The sequence below is a fragment of the Pipistrellus hanaki genome, assembly GCF_964339955.1.
Source record: "Pipistrellus hanaki genome assembly, chromosome: 2".
Taxonomy (NCBI): domain Eukaryota; kingdom Metazoa; phylum Chordata; class Mammalia; order Chiroptera; family Vespertilionidae; genus Pipistrellus; species Pipistrellus hanaki.
In genome coordinates this window covers 53,621,435-53,641,323 of record NC_140504.1, presented here as the reverse complement: position 1 = coordinate 53,641,323, position 19,889 = coordinate 53,621,435, and the positions used below count along the sequence as shown (strand labels likewise).

At 41.0% G+C, this 19,889-nt stretch overlaps 1 protein-coding gene across 1 annotated transcript in view; it reads left to right on the top strand.

The window, feature by feature from the left end:
* The window catches only part of FAM162A (family with sequence similarity 162 member A), a 35,410-nt gene extending 15,773 nt beyond the window's left edge, over positions 1 to 19,637 (top strand). Inside the window, exons 2-5 of the mRNA XM_084871765.1 lie at positions 10,523 to 10,645; positions 13,656 to 13,764; positions 17,968 to 18,076; positions 19,375 to 19,637. Of these exons, the coding sequence (XP_084727891.1) occupies positions 10,523 to 10,645; positions 13,656 to 13,764; positions 17,968 to 18,076; positions 19,375 to 19,467 (434 nt within the window). The 3' untranslated portion in view covers positions 19,468 to 19,637. The remainder of the gene's footprint in view (positions 1 to 10,522; positions 10,646 to 13,655; positions 13,765 to 17,967; positions 18,077 to 19,374) is intronic.
* Positions 19,638 to 19,889: the final 252 nt, after the last annotated feature.

Below are 19,889 nucleotides of genomic sequence, written 5' to 3'. Positions count from 1 at the left end.
GGACACTCTTGGTGCACCCCTTTGTGGGCTGTGCGCACAGTCTTGTTGTAGTTAAGCCTTGATTATTGTTAGTATCACTGGGAGGAATTGACCTCCAGACCAATTGGCTGTGAGGATCAGCTGTGTCTATGCTGGGAGAACTTCTGTGCTGGAGACACCTTTATGAGACAAGACTTGCAAAAGCCTCTGTGCTCAGTTTGGATGGGGCAGAGTCTCAGTGCAGAACAGACAGCAATGGCTTCCTGCCAGCCCTGCCCTGAGAGGCCCCCTAGGTCTCAGTGTCCCTCGGTAATCACTGCAAGCACCTCTGAGAGAAAGCTGCCCTTGAGTTTTGCCCGTTGCCTGACAGTCCAGTTTCTTCCCATACGAGCCTGGGTCCCCAGAGTCTCCCGGAACTGGAGTTCAGAGCAGTAGGGAGCTTTTGTCTTCTTCCTGATTAAGAAAGCCAGCCGTGTACTGAGTTGCCAGCCCTCTCCGAGTGTGTGCCTCCATACCTCTGCTTTCCGCACCTCCTCTGAGTCTCAGTGTGCTTTTCTCTTTCCTAGTTTTAGAATTTCCCCTCAGCCAACCTTCCTGTGGTTCTGGATGATGTTCATTTTGTCTTTTAGTTGTATCATAGTTTTGAAATTGTTGTGCAAGGCAGCAGTTTAGGTGTTTACCTTTTCTCCCATCTTGGTTTCTTTCCTGACAACTGATCTTGACAAAGGTTAGTTAGATACTAACTTAGATAATCTTCTAAATGCCTCTTTGTCATCTAGCATTCATTGACCCTTCATTTATCATTACTGATTCCCAGAGAGTGGTCATATCTCAGGTCACATCACTGATGCTTCTCTCTGGGAGGTTGTTGAAAGATTCTGAGAGAAAAGGCATCCCTACTCTCTGCACTGTCCATCAGGAGGTTGGAAAGGCTTTTTAAGGAAAGGAGGGGACAAGGTAGAAACCAATACTTGAACCAGCCTCATCCCAACTAACCCATTACAACAGGGGTCGCCAACCTGTGGTTCCCGGACCACTAGTGGTTCGTGAGGTTTGGAAGGTTGGCGACTGCTGCATTACAGTGTCCAGCTAGCAACAGTCCCTAGGCACTGGTTTTCAAATTGTGAGCCCTAGGACCAACAGTATCAACATCACTTGGGAAATTGTTAGAAGTGCACATTTTCAGGTTCCACCCCATAGTCTCTGAATCAGACACTCTGGAAATGGGGTTTAATAACCTATATGAAAGTTTGAGAACCTCTACTCTTTTTTAATTTTTTAAAAAGGGATTTAGAAAGAGGAAGTAGGAGGGAGAAGGAGAGAGAGAGAGAAAACCATCAGTTTGTTGTTCTACTTATTTATGCATTCATTGGTTGCTTTTTGTATGTGCCCTGAAGGGGGATCAAGCCTACAATCTTGGCATATTGGGACTATACTCTAACCAACTAAGCTACCCGATCAGGGCAAGAACCTCTACTCTTAACATTAACCAGCCATTGCCAGTCACAGCCTTAGAGGCAGCTGTGAGACTTCATCTTGACTTCCTGCTAGGGCCCTAGGGATGCAGAACTGTCAGCCAGGGACGGTCTGCAAGTTCAACTAGAGAGCTAAAGGGCTGTTTTCTTTTTAATTTGTATGTTTGTTTTTAATTGTAGTCCACCAGAAATGGAAAATTTTTTACTTGGATATCTGGGACAAAATATTCTATCTCTTGGAGATAGACAAAGAAAGCCTTAATAATACTAAAATTGAATGATTTCATTTTTTTTTTTTTTGTAATAGCAAAGTAAAAACTGAGATCAAGTACTTCATTTTTTAATGATGTCAGTTTTTTAAAATTATTTTTGCTTTGGTATATTTCTAATATGTATATAAGATCATTTTTGTATATATTTTAATCAGCACTTATACCTTAGGGAGGTAAAAATTATTGGCATCTAATACGAAGCTGTAGTAAGGAAAATTTGGTAAATATTTTCTGATGTAGATAAACCCCTCATGCCTTCAAGTCCTTATCTCCACTGCCACCTCAGGTACCTCTAAGATCTCAAATCCTTTTCTTCATATTATTTACTCTGTTCCAGAATCACTCTAGGGCCCTTGCACTTACTGTTGTTTCTGTTTTAAATAGCTTTCCGCCAGATATCTGCATATGTATAGCTAGCTCCTTCACTTCCTTCAACGGGGCATTCTCAAAGAGAACTTCCCTGACTATCCTATCTAAAATTTCACTCACACCCTCCACTCCAAGCACACAAGCACTTCCTATCCCCTCTGTTTATGTTTTCTCTCTGGCACTTACTATCTAACTATATCGTTTTCCCCTCTAGTAGAATATAAGTTCTACTAGAATAGATTTTTATCTCTTTTGGTATATTGCCTGGAACATGGTAGGTACTCATTTATTTGTTGAGTATCTCCAAACATGCATTTATGTGACCGATTGTAAATAGGTGTACATGTGAGCATTTTTGCTTTAAATTATTACTTAAACTGAGCTGAGAGGCAACTTCTGTTCTTAACTATTTGTTCTCTATTCTCCTAAACTGCCTGTGTTCTAATTAAGTGGGATGGGGCACCCTAACCGGTTCGGCTCAGTGGATAGAGCATTGGCCTGCTGATTAAGGGTCCTGGGTTCGATTCTGGTCAAGGGCACATGCCCAGGTTGTCCGGCTGGATCTCTAGTAGGGGATGTGCAAGAAGCAGCCCATCAATGATTCTCTCTCATCATTTATATTGCTATCTCTCTCCCTTTCCCTTACTCTCTGAAATCAATAAAAATATATTTTTTAAAGGAATGGGGAAAGGCAGCTACTAAAGGAAATAATTATTGATTTTTTAAATATATTTTTTATTGATTTCAGAGACGAGAGAAGGGAGAAGAGAGAAACATCAGTGATTGATAGAGAATCATTGATTGGCTGCCTCCTGCGTGTCCCCCACTGGGGATGCAACCCGCAATCCGGGCATGTGCCCTTGACCGGAACCGCATCTGAGACCTTTCAGTTCGCAGGTCGATGTTCTATCTACTAAGCCAAACCAGCTCGGGCTATTGATTATTTTTCTGTTTCCTACTTAGAGAGCAGAGTTCTAGCTCACTGCCAATTACCCTTGTTCCTTTCTGTCTCCGTGCCTGCCAGAAGGCAGTGGGACAGGACTATGAGATGGGGCCTATAGATCGCATGAAACCCGTGGTTCTCTGGGGAAGATGGAAAAGTCCTGGAGATGGATAGTGGTGACGGTGAATTGTGGTGATGGAGGCAGAACAATGTGAATGTACTTAATACTACAGAACTGTACATTTAAAAATGGTTAAAATGGTAAAGTGTGTGTTATGTATATTTTACCACAATTTGTTTTAAAAAACACAGTGGTTCTCAAAGTGTAGTACCCAACCAGAAGCAGCAGCTTCACCTGGAAATTTATTAGGAATATAAATTCTCAGCCTCCACCTCATAACTAGTATTGATCCTGAAACTGGAAGTAGGTATGTCCAGTGATTTGTATTTTAACAAGCCATTCGGTCATTCTCACGCACACTGAAGTTTGAGAACACACCACTAAATAATTTTGTTGTAATCCTGAGAGCCATAAAAATCTTTTGAAGAGTTTTCATAAAATTTTCTCATGTCCTGGTAACTGCATGATTATCTTGGTCAGAAAAAGTGCTCTGGAAATGTTTTGAAGATTAATGTTTTAAGTAGTGTTTCAAAAAACAAACTTAACCTTTAAGAGTGCCTGCTGTGTTTCAAACATCTTGCCAAAGACTCTAACATTTGTTTTTTCCATTTAATCTTCAAATCAGCCCTGGTAAAGTAAAGACTACATTGACCACATTTTAAAATGAGGAGCAAACATGCTCAATTGACACTGATGGTGTGGTTACCCGCAAAGCTTTCTGGGATAACAACCCTAGAAAACTGGAATAACTGAGACCTCTTATGAAGGAAATCAGACTGCAGGTAACCACAAATCCTTGCACAAATAGAGATTCCAACTTCTGGTACATTAGAGTAAGGACCTCTGAAACTCTACTCCTACATTAAAGTAATGAAAAACTGCCAAAAATTCTTAAAATCAATTTTTTGCAGAACTCTAGAAATTAATCAGAAGCTGTGACAATCCAAATAGCATTTATCCAAGAAAAAATGACTTAATCATGATAAGAACAGCAAGCCTTGTAGAGTTTTAACTGATTTGCTACCTCCTCTCAGCTTCATGGTAGCCTTGAAAACTAATAGCCCCACAGTCACAGTAGCTATGGAAACCAACATCCTAGCACTGAAGAAGGCAGAATGGATTTAGAGTTCTCCCAAACCCTCAGCCTCAGAGGATAGTTACTGTTCAACCTGACAGTTCGCTGGAAACCCCATTCACAGAGCTAGTGTTCGTCCTTCCTCTCCCTCCCCCTCCCCCTCCCCCTCCCCCTCCCCCTCTATCCACTAGCCAAACTGGTCAGGGCTACATTATATCTTTTCAATTATGCTCCCCCTCCCCCTCCCCCTCCCCCTCTCCCTCCCTCTCCCCCTCTCCCTCTCCCTCTCCAATGCTCATAGCTACTTCAATGCCAACAGCTCCCCTGCCCCATAACCCCAATCCTGGAGCATGGTCCAACACGCACACAGTTCTTCAGCAAAGACTGGCAAGCCTTATTGGTGGAACACATTTACGTAATGAAGTCTCTGTCCAGTTATTGGCTGACCACCAAGCTAACATGGAACATAGACGTCTATGGCAAAACACAACAAAGAGCAAGAGGGACTATATTGTAGATCAGTGCAATAGAAGAATCAGAAATAAACCTCACATTTTTGGTCAATTGATTTCCTGAATTGTGCCAAAACAATCCAACAGAGAAAAGAATAGTCTTTTCAACAATTGATGCCCTTGGGAAGTACAGACTACATTAACCATATTTTACAATGAGGAACACGCGAGCTCAATTGTAGTGTGTACTTGCAGCCAAATACCACTTCATGTCAAATATCACTTCAAAACCCACAGAATCCAGTAGAAGAACTGGTTATTGACATACAAAAGAATACAGTTGGACCCCTCCTTTCCACGCACAATGTTCCACTATTAACTCAAAATGAATCACAATCCTGCCCTGGCCGGTAGCTCAGTTGGTTAGAGCATCATCCCAATACACCAAGGTTATGAGTTTGAATCCTACTCAGGGAACATAGAAGATTCAATGAATGCATAAATAAGTGGAGCAAATCAATGTTTCTCTCTCAAGTAAGTTTCTAAATAAAAGTATTCTTAAAAGATGAGTAAGTTAAAAAAAGAATCACAATTTTCAATGTGAAAGCTAAAACTATAACATTCTTAGAGCAAACCTTTGTAACCATGTATATGACACCAAAGCTCAAGTAACAAAAGATAAAATGGATAAGTTGGACTTTATCAAAATTAGAAATTTCTGTTCTTAAAGGACATCATCAAGATAGTGAAAAGACAATGTATGAGATGGGGGGAAATATATGCAGTCATATCAGAAAAGGAACGTTTATCCAGAATATGTAAAGACTCTGCCACACGATAATAAAAGACAACCAGTTAAGAAATGAGCAAAGGAGCTGAATGTACATTTTTTCAGAAAAGATATATAAATGACTGTGGGCATATGAAAAGATCCTCAATGGAAAATACAAATCAAGACTACAATGAGATACCACTTCACACCTCCTAGAATGGCTTTAAAACAAACAAACAAAAAAACCTCAAAAATATAAAAACAAGTGTGGGCCAGGATTTGGAAAATTGTAACCCTCATACATTGCTGATGGAAATGTAAAGTGCTGCAGCCACTTGGAAAACAGTCTTGCAGTTCCTCAAATGATTAACTGTAGAGTTACCACATGACCCAGCAATTTCACCTCAGTATATGCCTCAAAGAAATGAAAAGTGATGTTCCCTCCTTATACACAAACATCCATAGCAGCATTCTTCATAATAGCCAAAAAGTGGAAACCACCTAAAAAGTCCATTGACTAATATTTAAACAAAATCTGGGATATCTATACAATGGAATAAAATTTGTCCATGAAAAAAAAAAATCAAGTACTGATAAATGCTACAACCTTGAACATTTGCTAGGTGAAAGAAGGCAGTCACTTAAAAAAACGAGGGGGAAAGAAGGCAGTCCCAAAAGGCCATATATTATTTCACTTGCATAAAATGTCCAGAATATGCAAATCCATATTGACAGAAAATAGATTAGTAGTTTCCTACTACAGTTAGGGGAGGAAAAATGTGAGTACTAATGGATTCGGGATTTCTTTTTGGAATGATGAAAATCTTCTGAAATTACATAGTAGTGATTAGTACACAAATTGTGACTATTCTAAAAACCACAGAATCATATGCTTCAAAAGGATGAATTTTATAAAATGGAATCATGTAACAAAAATGTTCTTTCAAAAATCTTTACACAAATACATATGCCCATGAGAAGTCTACAGTAGTGTCTTTTATTTTGTGGATAAATATAATGCTTTATTTTCTTTTTTTAAAACCTGTCATTAATATCACTTCAAAGAAATTGCCCTTTGGTTTTTCTATTTTTGGATTTGCTGAATAATTCCACATTCATCATAGTCCCCACTTACTCTGACTATTACTTTCACAGTAACACACCCTCATTTAAATGTATATTAAAAAGTTAGCCTAGTGCCGAAACCGGTTTGGCTCAGTGGATAGAGCATTAGCCTGCGGACTGAAAGGTCCCAGGTTTGATTCTGGTCAAGGGCATGTACCTTGGTTGCGGGCACATACCCAGTAGGGGATGTGCAGGAGGCAGTTAATCAATGTTTCTCTCATCGATGTTTCTAATTCTCTATCCCTCTCTCCCTTCCTCTCTGTAAAAAATCTATTTAAAAAAAAAAAAAAAAAACTTAGCCTAGTATTTTGTTTTATTTTTGCTTTTCCCTCATGGGACAATGATTAGAATCTGGTGACATGCCACAGGAGGTTTTGTGAAAGGGTCAGTGATAGAGGTTTCCCTGCCCTTGATTCTGTGGTCAGGAACGGGGATGAAGGTGTGGGGTCAAGGTCTTCCTGTCTCTGTGAAGCAATCCTTGGGTACAAAGTAATGCAATCACTCCCTGTGCTTTTGCCAGTCACAGTAAGAAAAATAAAACTGAAAATAGTATTTGGATGTGATGCTTGAAATAAAAATAATAATAGAAACTAACAATGAACTCGATTTTAGTTACAGGAGAACCTCAATATTTCCATAGGCATTAAAGAAGAAATAGTGAGGATGCCCTAGGGGAGGTCGAGGGTGGGAAAAATAACATTCAGCGGCAAATTGGAATTACAACTAGTAAGCAGTTTGATACATTATTTTATACTAAAATGAGCATGTATGATTATTTTATATAACGATGCCAATTTTATAAGGCATGAGATTTCAAAAACATTTCTAGGTGTATTAGGCCATTGTGGCCTATGTCCTAGGTTCTCCTTTTATTATTATTTACTGGGGTAACATAGGCTAACAGGGGCATATAGGTTTCAAGTGTACATTTCTGTGATACATTGCATTGTGTAGCCACCACTGAAAATCAAATCATCTTTCCTCACGGTATATTTATCCCTCTTTATCCTTTACTACCCTCCACCCCCTTCTCTCTGGAGCTACCATGCTGTTTTCTGTGTCTCTGAGATTTATGAAAAGAAATCATATGCTTCTTAGCCTTTTCTGACTTATTTCACTTAGCATAATATTCTCAAAGTCCATCCATGTTGTCACAAATGGCAGTATTTCATCTTATAGTTGAGTAGTATCCATTTTGTGTGTGTGTGTATAACCTCTTTACCCATCTATGGACGGACACCTTGGTTGTCTCCATGTCTTGGCCACCAGGTATAATGCTGCAGTGAATATATCATAGGTGTATATATCTTTGTGTATAAATGTTCTTTAGTTTTTCAGGTAGATACCCAGAAGAGGGACTACTGGGTCATATAGATAACTCTATTTTTTACGTTTTTGAGGACCCGCCAGTCTGTTATCCAAAGTGGCTGTACCGATTTACATTCCCATCAGCAATGAATGAGGGTTCTTTTTAAAAAATATTTATTGATTGATTTTAGAGGGAGAGAAACATCGATTTGTTGTTTCATTTACTTATGCATTCATTCACTGATATTTTTTTTTTTATAAATATGTTTTATTGATTTTTTTACAGAGAGGAAGGGAGAGGGATAGAGAGTTAGAAACATCAATGAGGATGAGAGAGAAACATTGATCAGCCATCTCCTGCACACCCTCCACTGGGGATATGCCCACAACCGAGGTACATGCCCTTGACCAGGATTGAACCTGGGACCCTCTAGTCTGCAGGCCGACACTCTGTCCACTGAGCCAAACTGGTTAGGGCTCATTCACTGATTCTTATATAGGGATGTAATTAACAAAATCTCAAATGAGGGAAATTCTATAGAACTAATGACCTAGTTTCTTCAACAAATAAATCATACCAAAAAAAGGAGGGGGTGAGGGGACAGATAGGGTGACCTACCCAGAAAGCATCAACCATATTCGATGTGTGCACCTATTTAGAATAAACCAACTAAAAAAATTATGAGCCCAAACTGAATCATTATTTGGCCAAACTGTAATGATAACAAGGAATTATTGTTTAGTAATACAAAAAAGTTATTGTTTGAAAAGTTATTTGGTTTGAGATGCATACTAAAGTATTTATGGAAGAATTGACATGATGTTTGGGATTTGCTTTAAAATAAGTAGGGGAGAAGGAGAGGGTGGGGTCCAGATGAAACTATTTATTGGCCTTGTATTAATTGTTGAAACTGTGTGGTGAGTACATGGAGTTTTGTAATACTACTCTACCGGTGCTTAGAACTTATATTAAAAAAAACTACCAACCTATATCTAGAGGCTTGGTGCACAAATTCATGCATATTGAAAGGAAATTAATTAGAAAGAAACATTTTAGAGATGTGGGAGGGCTCCAGGTCGTCTCGCTCAGTCTCGATTGGTCAAACCCCATCAGCAAACTAACCTACCCATTGGAGTATCTGCCCCCTGATGGTCAGTGTGTGTCATAGCGACTGCTTGAGCGGTCAACTGAACAGTCAGACATTTAGCATATTAAGCTTTTATATACATAGATACAGTTTTATATATTTACCAGAGACCTGGTGCACAGCCCGGTGCAGTCCTGGCCTGAGGGGATCTGGCCAAAACTGGCAGTGTGACATTCCCTGAGGGATGTAGCAGTGCCGAAGCGGTAGGCGGCTGGGGAGGAACCCAAACCGGGGGTGGGTGCCGCACCACTCCTGCTCATCCCCCCACTGCACCTGCTGGTTGGTAGCACTGCCTTGGAGACAGGAGAAGCTACCACCACCACAGCTGCACTCACCACCATGTTCCCGGCTTCTGGCTGAGCAGCGCTCCTGCTGTGGGAGTGCACTGACCATCTGGGGGCAGCTCCTGTATTGAGTGTCTGCCCACTGGTGGTCAGTGCGTGTCATAGCAACCGGTCGTTCTGCCACTGAAACCTGCTCTCTGACATCCCCTAAGGGCCCGGGTTACATGAGGGCACATGCCAGGCCAAGGGACCCCACCAGTGCATGATTGGGTCCGGGGAGGGACACGAGAGGTTAGCCAGCCAGAGAGGGGCCATGGGAAGGTACCAGGGCATGTCCAGTCCATCTCACACAGTCCCGATCAGCCGGACCCCAGCAGCAAGCTAACCTACCAGTCAGAGCGTCTGTCGCCTGGTGGTCAGTGCATGTCATAGCAAGTGGTTGAGTGGCCTTAGTATATCATTAGCATATTATGCTTTGATTGGTTAAATGGCCAACTGAATGACCAGACACATAGCATATTAGGCTTTTATTATATAGGATGGTTGTGTGTATAGTTTTAAAATTACACATAACTCATGACTATATCCAAAGTTGATTTTTAAAAATTTATTTCAGAGAGAGGAAGGAAGAGGGAGAGAGAGAAACATGAGAAATATCCATCGATTGCCTCCCACATGGGGATCAAACCTGCCAATTTTTGGTGTATGAATGACACTTCAATCAACTGAGCCATACAGGCCAGGGCTAACGTTGATTTTTAATTGGAGAAATGTGTCTTGGAAGAAACAAGGCTTTATAGAGCCCCATTGACATTGCAGCTTCCTACCCAGAGTTGGCCACAATAATATTGGCAACTTGATGTCTTGGTTTATTATGTCTGTGAGGTTGCTAATCTCCACCTAAACAGCCAGGTGACATAATACGTAATATTACCACCAGAACCATTACCATTGTTATGAAAAGTGAAGTACTTTTATAAAACTTACAGCTGATAAAATGTTTGTTGTAAATTGCTAATTTTCTAATCAGCAACACATGTGTATTTTAAAACGATACCAAGCATAGTATCCCTATACATAGCTTATATATAGAGCAGTATATTCATTTTCTCAATGAGTTAACTTTGTTAAATGAAATATATACTTGGCAGGCATTTCTCATTTGGAGACAACATCCAACATTTTTCTCTCTTTTCTAGGAAATTGTTTTAGGTTATGTGAAAGAGATGCTTCCTCATCTGTAAGGCTCACCAGAAACTCTGATTGGAAGAGAATAAATGGATTTTGCACCAAACCCCAGGAAAGTCCAAAGCCTCCATCCCGTAAGTTTTCATTACTTTTCCAGTTATGGACAAGGCAGCTCCCAAAGAGGAGGGCAATTTGGAATAAAAAAAAAAAAAAACATAAAGAGGGTGGTCACTGTATTATACCCTGGCCTCCAAATTGCACTGACATTGGCTGTGCTCACAGTAGCAATTACTTCTTCATTTTCCTCATTTGTCATGTTTATTTCTTGCCTCAAGGATTGGATTGTCACTTTTTGTAGGAGAATAGATGCACCGAAGTAAATAGTAGTCTGGAAATTAAAATTATCTTTTAAGGAACCCCAAAAGTGAACCAAATCAAGAAATGATGTTTTGGGTAAAATACAACCTGGGCTGAGGTCTGGCTTAGGCTTTAATTTCAGCCAGGTTTAGTCCTATCCCTAACTCACACCCTTCTCTCTCACCACCATAGGAAGAAGGAGCATAATTTACAAACTATAAGGTCCTAAGAACAGTTTGCTTGTTGCTTCTTCATGGGAGTATACTAGGGCCAGGCAGGTCTTGGTGAGTGGAAAGGAATCATACTCAAAATATATTTATCAAGAGCTTAAAATGTTTATACCCTTCGACCTGGTGTTTCACTTCCGGGCATGTATCCTAAGGAATAATCTCTACATATGAGAAAAGCTTTGAGCATAAAGATGTTTCTAGTTTTTATAGATAATAGGAAAATGAGAAATCTAAATGTCAAATACTCTATGAATGATTAATTATGTATGTCAGATCTAATTGATGAGATTATGCAGATGTTGGAAATGTTGCTTTTAAATACCATGTACAAGCATGGGGAATGTTATAATGCTAACTAGAGGCCCAGTGCTCGAAATTCGTGCACGGAGGGGGCAGGTGTCCCTCAGCCCAGCCTGCACCCTCTCCAATCTGGGACCCCTCGATGGATGTCCGACTGTCCGTTTAGGCCAGGGGTCCTCAAACTTTTTAAAGTGGGGGCCAGATCACGGTCCCTCAGAGAGCTGGAGGGCCGGACTATATGAACTACTAATTCCTACTGTAACACCTCGGCTGCGCTCACTGCCCAAAAAACCTGGCGGGCCGGATCAGACTCCTCTGCGGGCTGCATGTGGCCCGAGGGCCGTAGTTTGAAGACCCCTGGTTTAGGCCAATCCTGCCTAAACGGACAGTCGGACATTCCTCTCACGATCCAGGATTGCTGGCTCCCAACTGCTTGCCTGCCTTCCTGATTGCCCCTAACCGCTTCTGCCTACCAGCCTGATCACCCCCTTACACTCTGCTGCCAGCCTGATTTATGCCTAATTGCTCCCCTGCCAGCCTATTTGCCATTAATCGTCCTCCCCTTCAGGCTTGGTCCCTCCCCCAACTGCTCTCCCCTGCAGGCCTGGGTCCCCTCCAACTGCCCTTCCCTGCAGGCCTGGTCACCCCCAACTTCCCTCCTTTGCCAGCCTGGTCACTCCTAACTGCCCTCCCTTGCAGGCCTGGTCTCTCCCAACTGCCCTCCCCTGCTGGCCATCTTGTGGTGGCCATCTTGTGTCCACATGGGGGCAGGATCTTTGACCACATGGGGGCAGCCATCTTATGTGTTGAGTGATGGTCAATCTGCATATTACTCTTTTATTAGATAGGATGAACAAGGCAGGATTAAAAACTTTACATTGTGTGTATCAATGTAAAATTGGCATGATACAGACATAACATTACACACACACACACACATATATATATATATACACACTTATGGGGATAGCCTTAGGAAACACACCAAAACAAAAATATAGGGATTATGCTATGACAAGAAAATGAGGGATGATTTTTATCTTTTTCTTTTTTTCACTCCTATGCTTTTCTTTCTCTCCCCCCCCCCCCCCACATCTATACTTTCTGAATTGTCTTTAATGGATGTATAGTGTTTAAAATGAGAAGGAAAAAATGTGGGGGGTGTTTCTCTCTTTCCTGTGTCCATCTCCATCACAGAAAAGGAAACAATCAGGTTCCTGAGTGGAGGAGCTGGGGATTAAGAAATTAAAGAAAGAGACCAAGAGGCAGAAATAGATCTATAAAGCAGGGCACTAAGTGGGTGCCCTTCTCTCCGATAGAGAGGCAGGGAGCACTGATCCACACAGCAGGTTTTTATATCCCAAAATACCAGGAAGTTACACCAAAACTTAGGATCAAAGGCACTTATTTGCATTCTTAACTAGGCCCTAGCATTACTGAATTTACATATCTGGACCCGCCCCTGCTGACACCTGGACAAACGTAAATCAGAAACTGAATAACACCCCAGGCCTTCTTGGGGGAGGGGTGTAACTGGGGATACAGAGTCTGCCAGTGCCTCGGGCTCAGCTGACAATTTAAAGAAATGTCCGTGTCCCTTCCGAGGGGGCGCTCTACAATTACTATAGTGACAGTTGTGCCAAATCCTGGAAGTTTTAGATAAAACTACAGCAGCACTATTTCTATACTTCTAAATCTCTTTTCTTGCCTTTGGTTCTTTGGATATTTCCCCTATTAACTTTCCTGTTCTTTTGCTGTTGCCTCCTGATGAAGTGAAAGGGGACAGCATAAACAAAGGTCTGGAGGTGGGAGTGAGTGTGACCAGGAGGTCTGTCTGCAGTAGAGTTGTAGGCAGTGTGTGGCATTTGGGTGAGATTATCTCCAAGATCCCTTCTAACCTGGACGTTCTGTCATTCCCTAACGTTTTCTGCTCCTTATCTTCAGTGACTTTCCCTTCTTAAAAAGTCTTTTTCCTACAGTCTGGTTTTGTACCCTTTTTACTCAACTGCCTCTTTGGCCACTCCATTTTCTCCTGTCCCTTTTCTTGGGTTTTGCCTGAGGTTCAGCCCTTGGCCTCTTCTCATCGTTAACACCCTTGGTGATGGTTATCTCTACTTGGAATAATTCATGAAACCTATACAAGTGGCAAAAATTCAGACCCAACAGATCTAAAATGGCACAAATGGCATTTTTTTATTTCTAAATCTGAGAGTATTAATCTCACATAAGTAAGCATCTCATCTTGTTTTTCTCATAGAGACTTACAGCCACAGAGTGCCATTACACAAACCTACGGATTGGGAGAGGAAGATCCTGATATGGGCAGGTCGCTTCAAAAAGGAAGATGAAATCCCAGAGACTATCTCGTGAGTGATGATGCTCGGGTTGTAAGCAACTTTGTTTCTCACTGATCTGTTTTAAAGGAAAAGCAGCTCCTTTGAGTCTATTTAAAAGCTATCAACCCAATTTTAAAACAGTTTTCACTTCTTGCCTTGGTGGTATTACTCAGTGGCTAGAGCACCAAAGGAATCTCAGGTTTGATTCCCCGTCAAGGGCACATATCTGGGTTGTAGGTTTGATCCCTAGCCCGAGTCAGGACCTGTGTAGGAGGCAACAGTGGATCAATCTCTCTCTCTCTCTGTTCCCTTCACTCCCTCCTTTCTACTCTAAAAAAGCAATGGAAAAAATACCCTCAGATGAGCACTTCTCTAAATGTTTCCTCTTTATCAAGTACCTGGGATAAACACAGCTAGGCTATCTCTCTTACCATTGATATGTCACATAGAGACTAGTGAAGAGCATACTCTGAAGTCAACTTAGTTGATTTTTTTCTCCTAGGTACAGCAACCAAACAGTGATGTTCACTCTTTTTAGGTTGTTTTAATCTAGGTGTACGAGTTAGGTACCAGTGACAATAAGTATATTCTATACAGTTCACTCAAGTCTTCAGACATAGGCATAAAAGTATTTAAAAGCAATGTATTCTTTCTCTGGGATCCAGGAAAGAGTGCCTTCTGCCGCCATCTTGGGGATTTTGGGACTTTTTCATAGTCTGTAGATGGATGGGTACAGATTCCTCTAACGCAGGGTTTCTCAACCTCAGCACTGCTGACATTTTGTTGTTGAGGGCTGTCTTGTGTATTGTAGGATATTTAAGCAGCATCCATGTCCTCTTCACCTCGTATATGTCAGTAGCACTCATTAATGACAATCAAAAATGTCTCCAGCGCAACCAGTATGGCTCAGTGGTTGAGCGTCAACTGATGACCCAGGAGATCAAGGTTGGATTCCTGGTCAGGGCACATGCCCAGGTTGTAGGCTCGATGTCCAGTGGAGGTCATGTAGGAGGTAGCTGATTCTCTCTCATCATTGATGTTTCTATCTCTCCCTCTCCCTTCTTCTCTGAAATAAATAAAAATAAATAAAAATGTCTATATGTATTGCCAATGTCCCCTGGGGGCAAAATCACCCCCAGTTGAAAACCATTACTTCACTGATTGGTTGCACCTTGATAACAGAGATTCTGAGAAATAGATGCCATCTCCCCCATGGGGCATCATACTCTTCAGAGAGATGGACTTGGGACAAAGCTCCTGGACAGTCCCTTCTAGCAAGAAAACTATTCCTGCACCTTCTGGTCTCTGGTTTCAAATCACGATTGTGAAAGATCTGGGTTTATTTAGGGTATATTTTTCCAGGAAGATAAGTAGTATTTGCCTTCTCTTTACAACAGCTTAAAAAAAGAGCCCTTCTGCTTCTGCATATCAAATTAAACAGCACATTCTTTTCAACAGGAGAACATTACTTCAGCAGAGAATCCCTGGTCCTTCTTTGCTCAAGTGACAATGTGCTTTCCTGGGAAATATCAATGACATTAGTTTCTTGCTTTTCCCAATTTCTTCCTAAAAATCCCAGCAGAAAACAAGCTGGTATATACCCATGGTCCTAATAGGTGCTATGTGGATTTTGCTAGGGAACACCTTCTTTTGTTCCCTTGTAGGTCCCTGGCCCTCAGATCCCCTGAAGCCCCAAGTACTACCTAGTGAGTCACTCTAGAAGGCCTTTCTCTGAGCCCAGGCAACCATTTATCCTTGTGCTCTTAGTTCTCAACAGGCACTGCTTAACTTGCCCATTGGGATTGGTCCCTGTAGAATGGAGGGTAATATCACAGCATTATTTATGTGCATTTTTACTTTTTAAATGTTTCCTCAAATGTAAACTATATCACTTTTCATGAGAATCACAGCACATCAGTTGGAAATACCAATTTACATAAAATAACGTTAACATGGGTGGTTGGTTGGATCTTAGATGCTCTTTTTTTTTTTTTTTAGTTGATTAAGGTATTACATATATGTCCTTATCTCCCCCATTGCCCCACCCCCAATCATGCCCTCACCCCTCTGGTGTCTCTTCCATTGGTTATGCTTATATGCATGCATACAAGTCCTTTGGTTGATCTCTCTCCCTTCCCCCACTCTCCTCTACCTTCCCTCTGAGGTTTGAGCATCTGATTGATGCTTCTCTGTCTCTGGATCTGTTTTTGTTCAGCAGTTTATGTTGTTCATTATATTACACAAATGAGTGAGATCATATGATATTTATCTTTCTCTGACTGACTTATTTTGCTTAGCATAATGCTCTCCATCCATGCTGTTGCAAACGGTAGGACTTCCTTCTTAGATGCCCTTAATAAAGCAAGTCAGTGTCCGTAGCAGTTGTCCCTGGCTTCTCCCACCTGCAGCTCCAGCTTCAATGCCTGGAGACTCCATCACCACCTCACTGGGTCCCAGTGTATATGCTTTCAGGGAACTCCTTCCAAGCATTTTTTGTTGTTAGTCCTTACCCAAGGATATTTTTTCTATTGATTTTTAGGGAGAGTAGAAGGGAGGGAGAGGGAGAGAGAGAAATATCGATGTAAGAGACACATATCAATTGGTTGCCTTCCACATGTGCCCCAACTGTGGCTGGGGAATGAACCAGCAACCCAGATACATGCCTTGACCAGGAATCAAGCCCATCACCCTTTGGTGCATGAGTCAACATTCTACCACTGAGCCATACTAGCAAGGGCCCAGGCATTTTTTTAAAAGACCTTTTTTATTGATCTTTAGAGAGAGAGGAAGGGAAAGGGAGACAGAGGAAAGAAGAGGGAGAGAAACATCGATGTGAGAAACATTGACTGCTTCCTGCACACCCCCATTAGGCATGTGTCCTTACCAGAAATTTAATTGGCAACCTCTTAGTTCATAGGTTGATACTCAACTACTGAGCCACAACTGGCAGGCAGACCAAAGCATTTTTACTTTGTACTTTGATTTCAAATGTAATTTGTGTTTAAAACATGAGAAGGAAAAACAAAACAAAACATGAGTGTGTGTGTGGGGGGAATTAGCACTCCAATCCCATCAGCTAGAGACAATCACTTAACTATTATACCCTACTGTGTAGCCCGGTTCTTTGTTCTGGGACCACTATATAATAGAACTCCACATGCCCTACCCTGAAGCTCTACCAGACATTCACGGTAATAGAACCTCAACCGACTGCCCACCTGCAGAAGCACCAAGGTGAAAGGGCCTTTTCTTCACACTCTCTTGTTTGGTCTCAGCTTTCACATAATCATAATCTAACTCTCAACTTTCTGTTAAGGCACTTAGATCTGTATTCAGTGGACAGGTAAGAGGCACTTAAGAACTAAAGCTCACCGTCACTCAATTTAAGTAAAACATTAGTTAAAAGATAAACAGGGCTCAGCCAATGTTGCTCAGTGGTTGAGTATCAACCCATGAACCAGGAGGTCAGGGTTCCATTCCCGGTCAAGGCACATAGGGGTTTCCAGGCCCGATCCACAGTTGGGGGCGTGCAGAAGGCAGCCAATCACTGATTCTTTCTCATCATTGATGTTTCTATCCTCCTCCCTTCCTTTCTCTGAAATCAATAAAAAGATATATTTTTAAAATATATATAAAGGGGGTATTGCTTAAAGGGTCTTTCTGCTGATCTAGATATTCTGAAATGTTCCTAGTTCAAAGCAGAGAACAGAAATCTTGGTATAAAAAGCACATTAGTTTAACTCCTGTGTTTGTTTTCTTCTGAATTGTGTTTTGTGTTGAAATTTAAGAGATTCATTATAGTATCTGTCAGGATGTTCAGCTAATCATTATATCATATAATATCCTCTTGAGAACCTCAAGGAGAAAGTTACTGATTTCAATTTTAGCACTGACTACTAATGTGAAACTTTTGAGAGCCAAAATCAGGGCCCACCATAGCAAGCATAGATTCATATGCCTCGCCTTTTTTGTTCCTGACTTCACTTTCTATCTTTACACTTCTCCTTTTCTACTTTAAATTTGTGCTATCTCACTGTATTTTATATATAAAGTGAGTTGTGAAAATGCTCCAACCTCCCTAAAGTCCTACAAGATTTCCAGGCCCTATCTCCTTTTTCATATTTATAGACTCCACTGCACTTCTGATTTGTGGTACACAAAGCTTTATACCCTGCTGGCAACTTCAGAAAGTTAACTTCCTCTCTTGTTAACTTAATCTCATTGTATTACTAGGTTTGAGATGCTTGATGCTGCGAAGAACAAGCTCCGGGTGAAGATCAGCTATGTAATGATTGCCCTGACAGTGGCAGGATGCATCTTAATGGTTATTGAGGGCAAGCAGGTGAGAGAGGACTCCTATCTCTGTTTTCCACAAAGGGCCTATAGGAAATCAGGGACTGACTCCCATATTTATTCTTTTGAGGAAAAGAGGCTGCTTTTACACAAGAAATTGTAAGAAACAAAGACATGGTAGGGCTAAACCTAAGATCTTACCTGGGGATAAATAGCAAATCCTAACTTTGGCGAGGGGAAGGACTAAGTTAGTTTTCTGTAAAGTAAAAAGTATTAATCAATCCCCAGATGTCATAAATAATGTAAAACAAGAAATGTGACACTGGCAGATTTAATGATAGCTCTGTGCATGTCTTTAAAGAACTCTTTCTTAGTACCTGGGTTTATTTATCCTCCTTCTGCCTTAATCCTGGTGAGCAGTCTTATCACACTTCTCTACTTCAAGCTCAGCCAAGCTGGTCATTTATCTGAAGACCATAGATCTTAAGCAGTACATAGGAAGTCAAGCCCATAAATTTTTGTTTTAACATAGATAATTATTAATACCAATCACTAATTGAATACTTTGCTATTGTCTCATTTGAACCTCACAACCCTGTGAGATCAGTACTATTATTAGGACCTCATTTTCAGCTGAGAAAACATAGTTTAGGAAGGTCATGCATCTCCTTAATGGTAGAACCACAATTTGAACCTAGACTTAATTGAGGTGATATTAAAATTGCTCCCACTTATTGAGTGCTTATTATAGAACAGGCATTGTTAAACTCATTTATTTACACAGCAACCCTAAAAGGTAGGTTCTATTGTTATCTATGTTTTATGAAAGAGCATGAAGCTTGAAAGGTGTTAAATAATTTTCTCAAAGTCACATAGCTAATCTACACTAATAAAAGAGAAAGATGCAAATTGACTATACCTTAGCGATACCCACCAGCCAATCAGGATTGTGTATGCAAATTAACCCAATAAATATGGTGGGTTAATTTGCATACACAGGCCCCAGCAGCCAGGGGCTCCCAGACTCTGAGAGGGGGCAGGCCAGACTGAGGGACACCCCCACCCACCCCAGTGCACAAACTTTCATGCACCTGGCCTCTAGTAAATTAGAGGAGACAAGAAGATTTAAAAAATGAGGCCAGAAAGGAAGATAAGTGCTTGAATGGATGGACTGATGGACTGTGAAGCAGTAGAGGAAGCAGAAGTCACTTAGAAAGGACTGCTGTGCGCAGTGTGCATGCACCAGACCGTTCCATTCTTGTACTGCTGTCGCTGACCTGCTGCTATCAGTAACATCATTCACAAACGGGCATAAATAATTTCTTGTTCAAATTTGTTTCATTTTAGGCTGTCAAAAGACACGAGTCTTTAACAAGCTTGAACTTAGAAAAGAAAGCTCGTCTGAGAGAGGAAGCAGCTATGAAGGCCAAAACAGAGTAACAGAGGTACTCACGTTGGCTGGATTTTGAAAATCCAAGAATAATGTGTCAGCAACAAGCTTGTCTTAAACGAATGTGGTATGAGGATCCATTTCATAAAAGTTATGGTTTGTACAAACATACCATTTCCCTATTTCTGCTATAGAGGTACAAATAAATTTTCTTAAATGACTTGTCTAATTTCATGGATTTGATCCAGGTTAAATGCATCCTCTCAACTTTTTTGGTTAAATGAAAGAAATGAGACAACTTATTTTGACTTAAATATTAACTCTTTAGAGTCAGGTTCTATATCTTACTTTACTTCCCATTACCAAAGTGACCTCTCCTCCGAAGCCAAAATGGCCTTTTTTCTGTATTTCTCTCTCATTTGTATTCCTTTCTGGAGAGAGAAGGCAGGCCAGCTGAGTACATTGCCCAAGT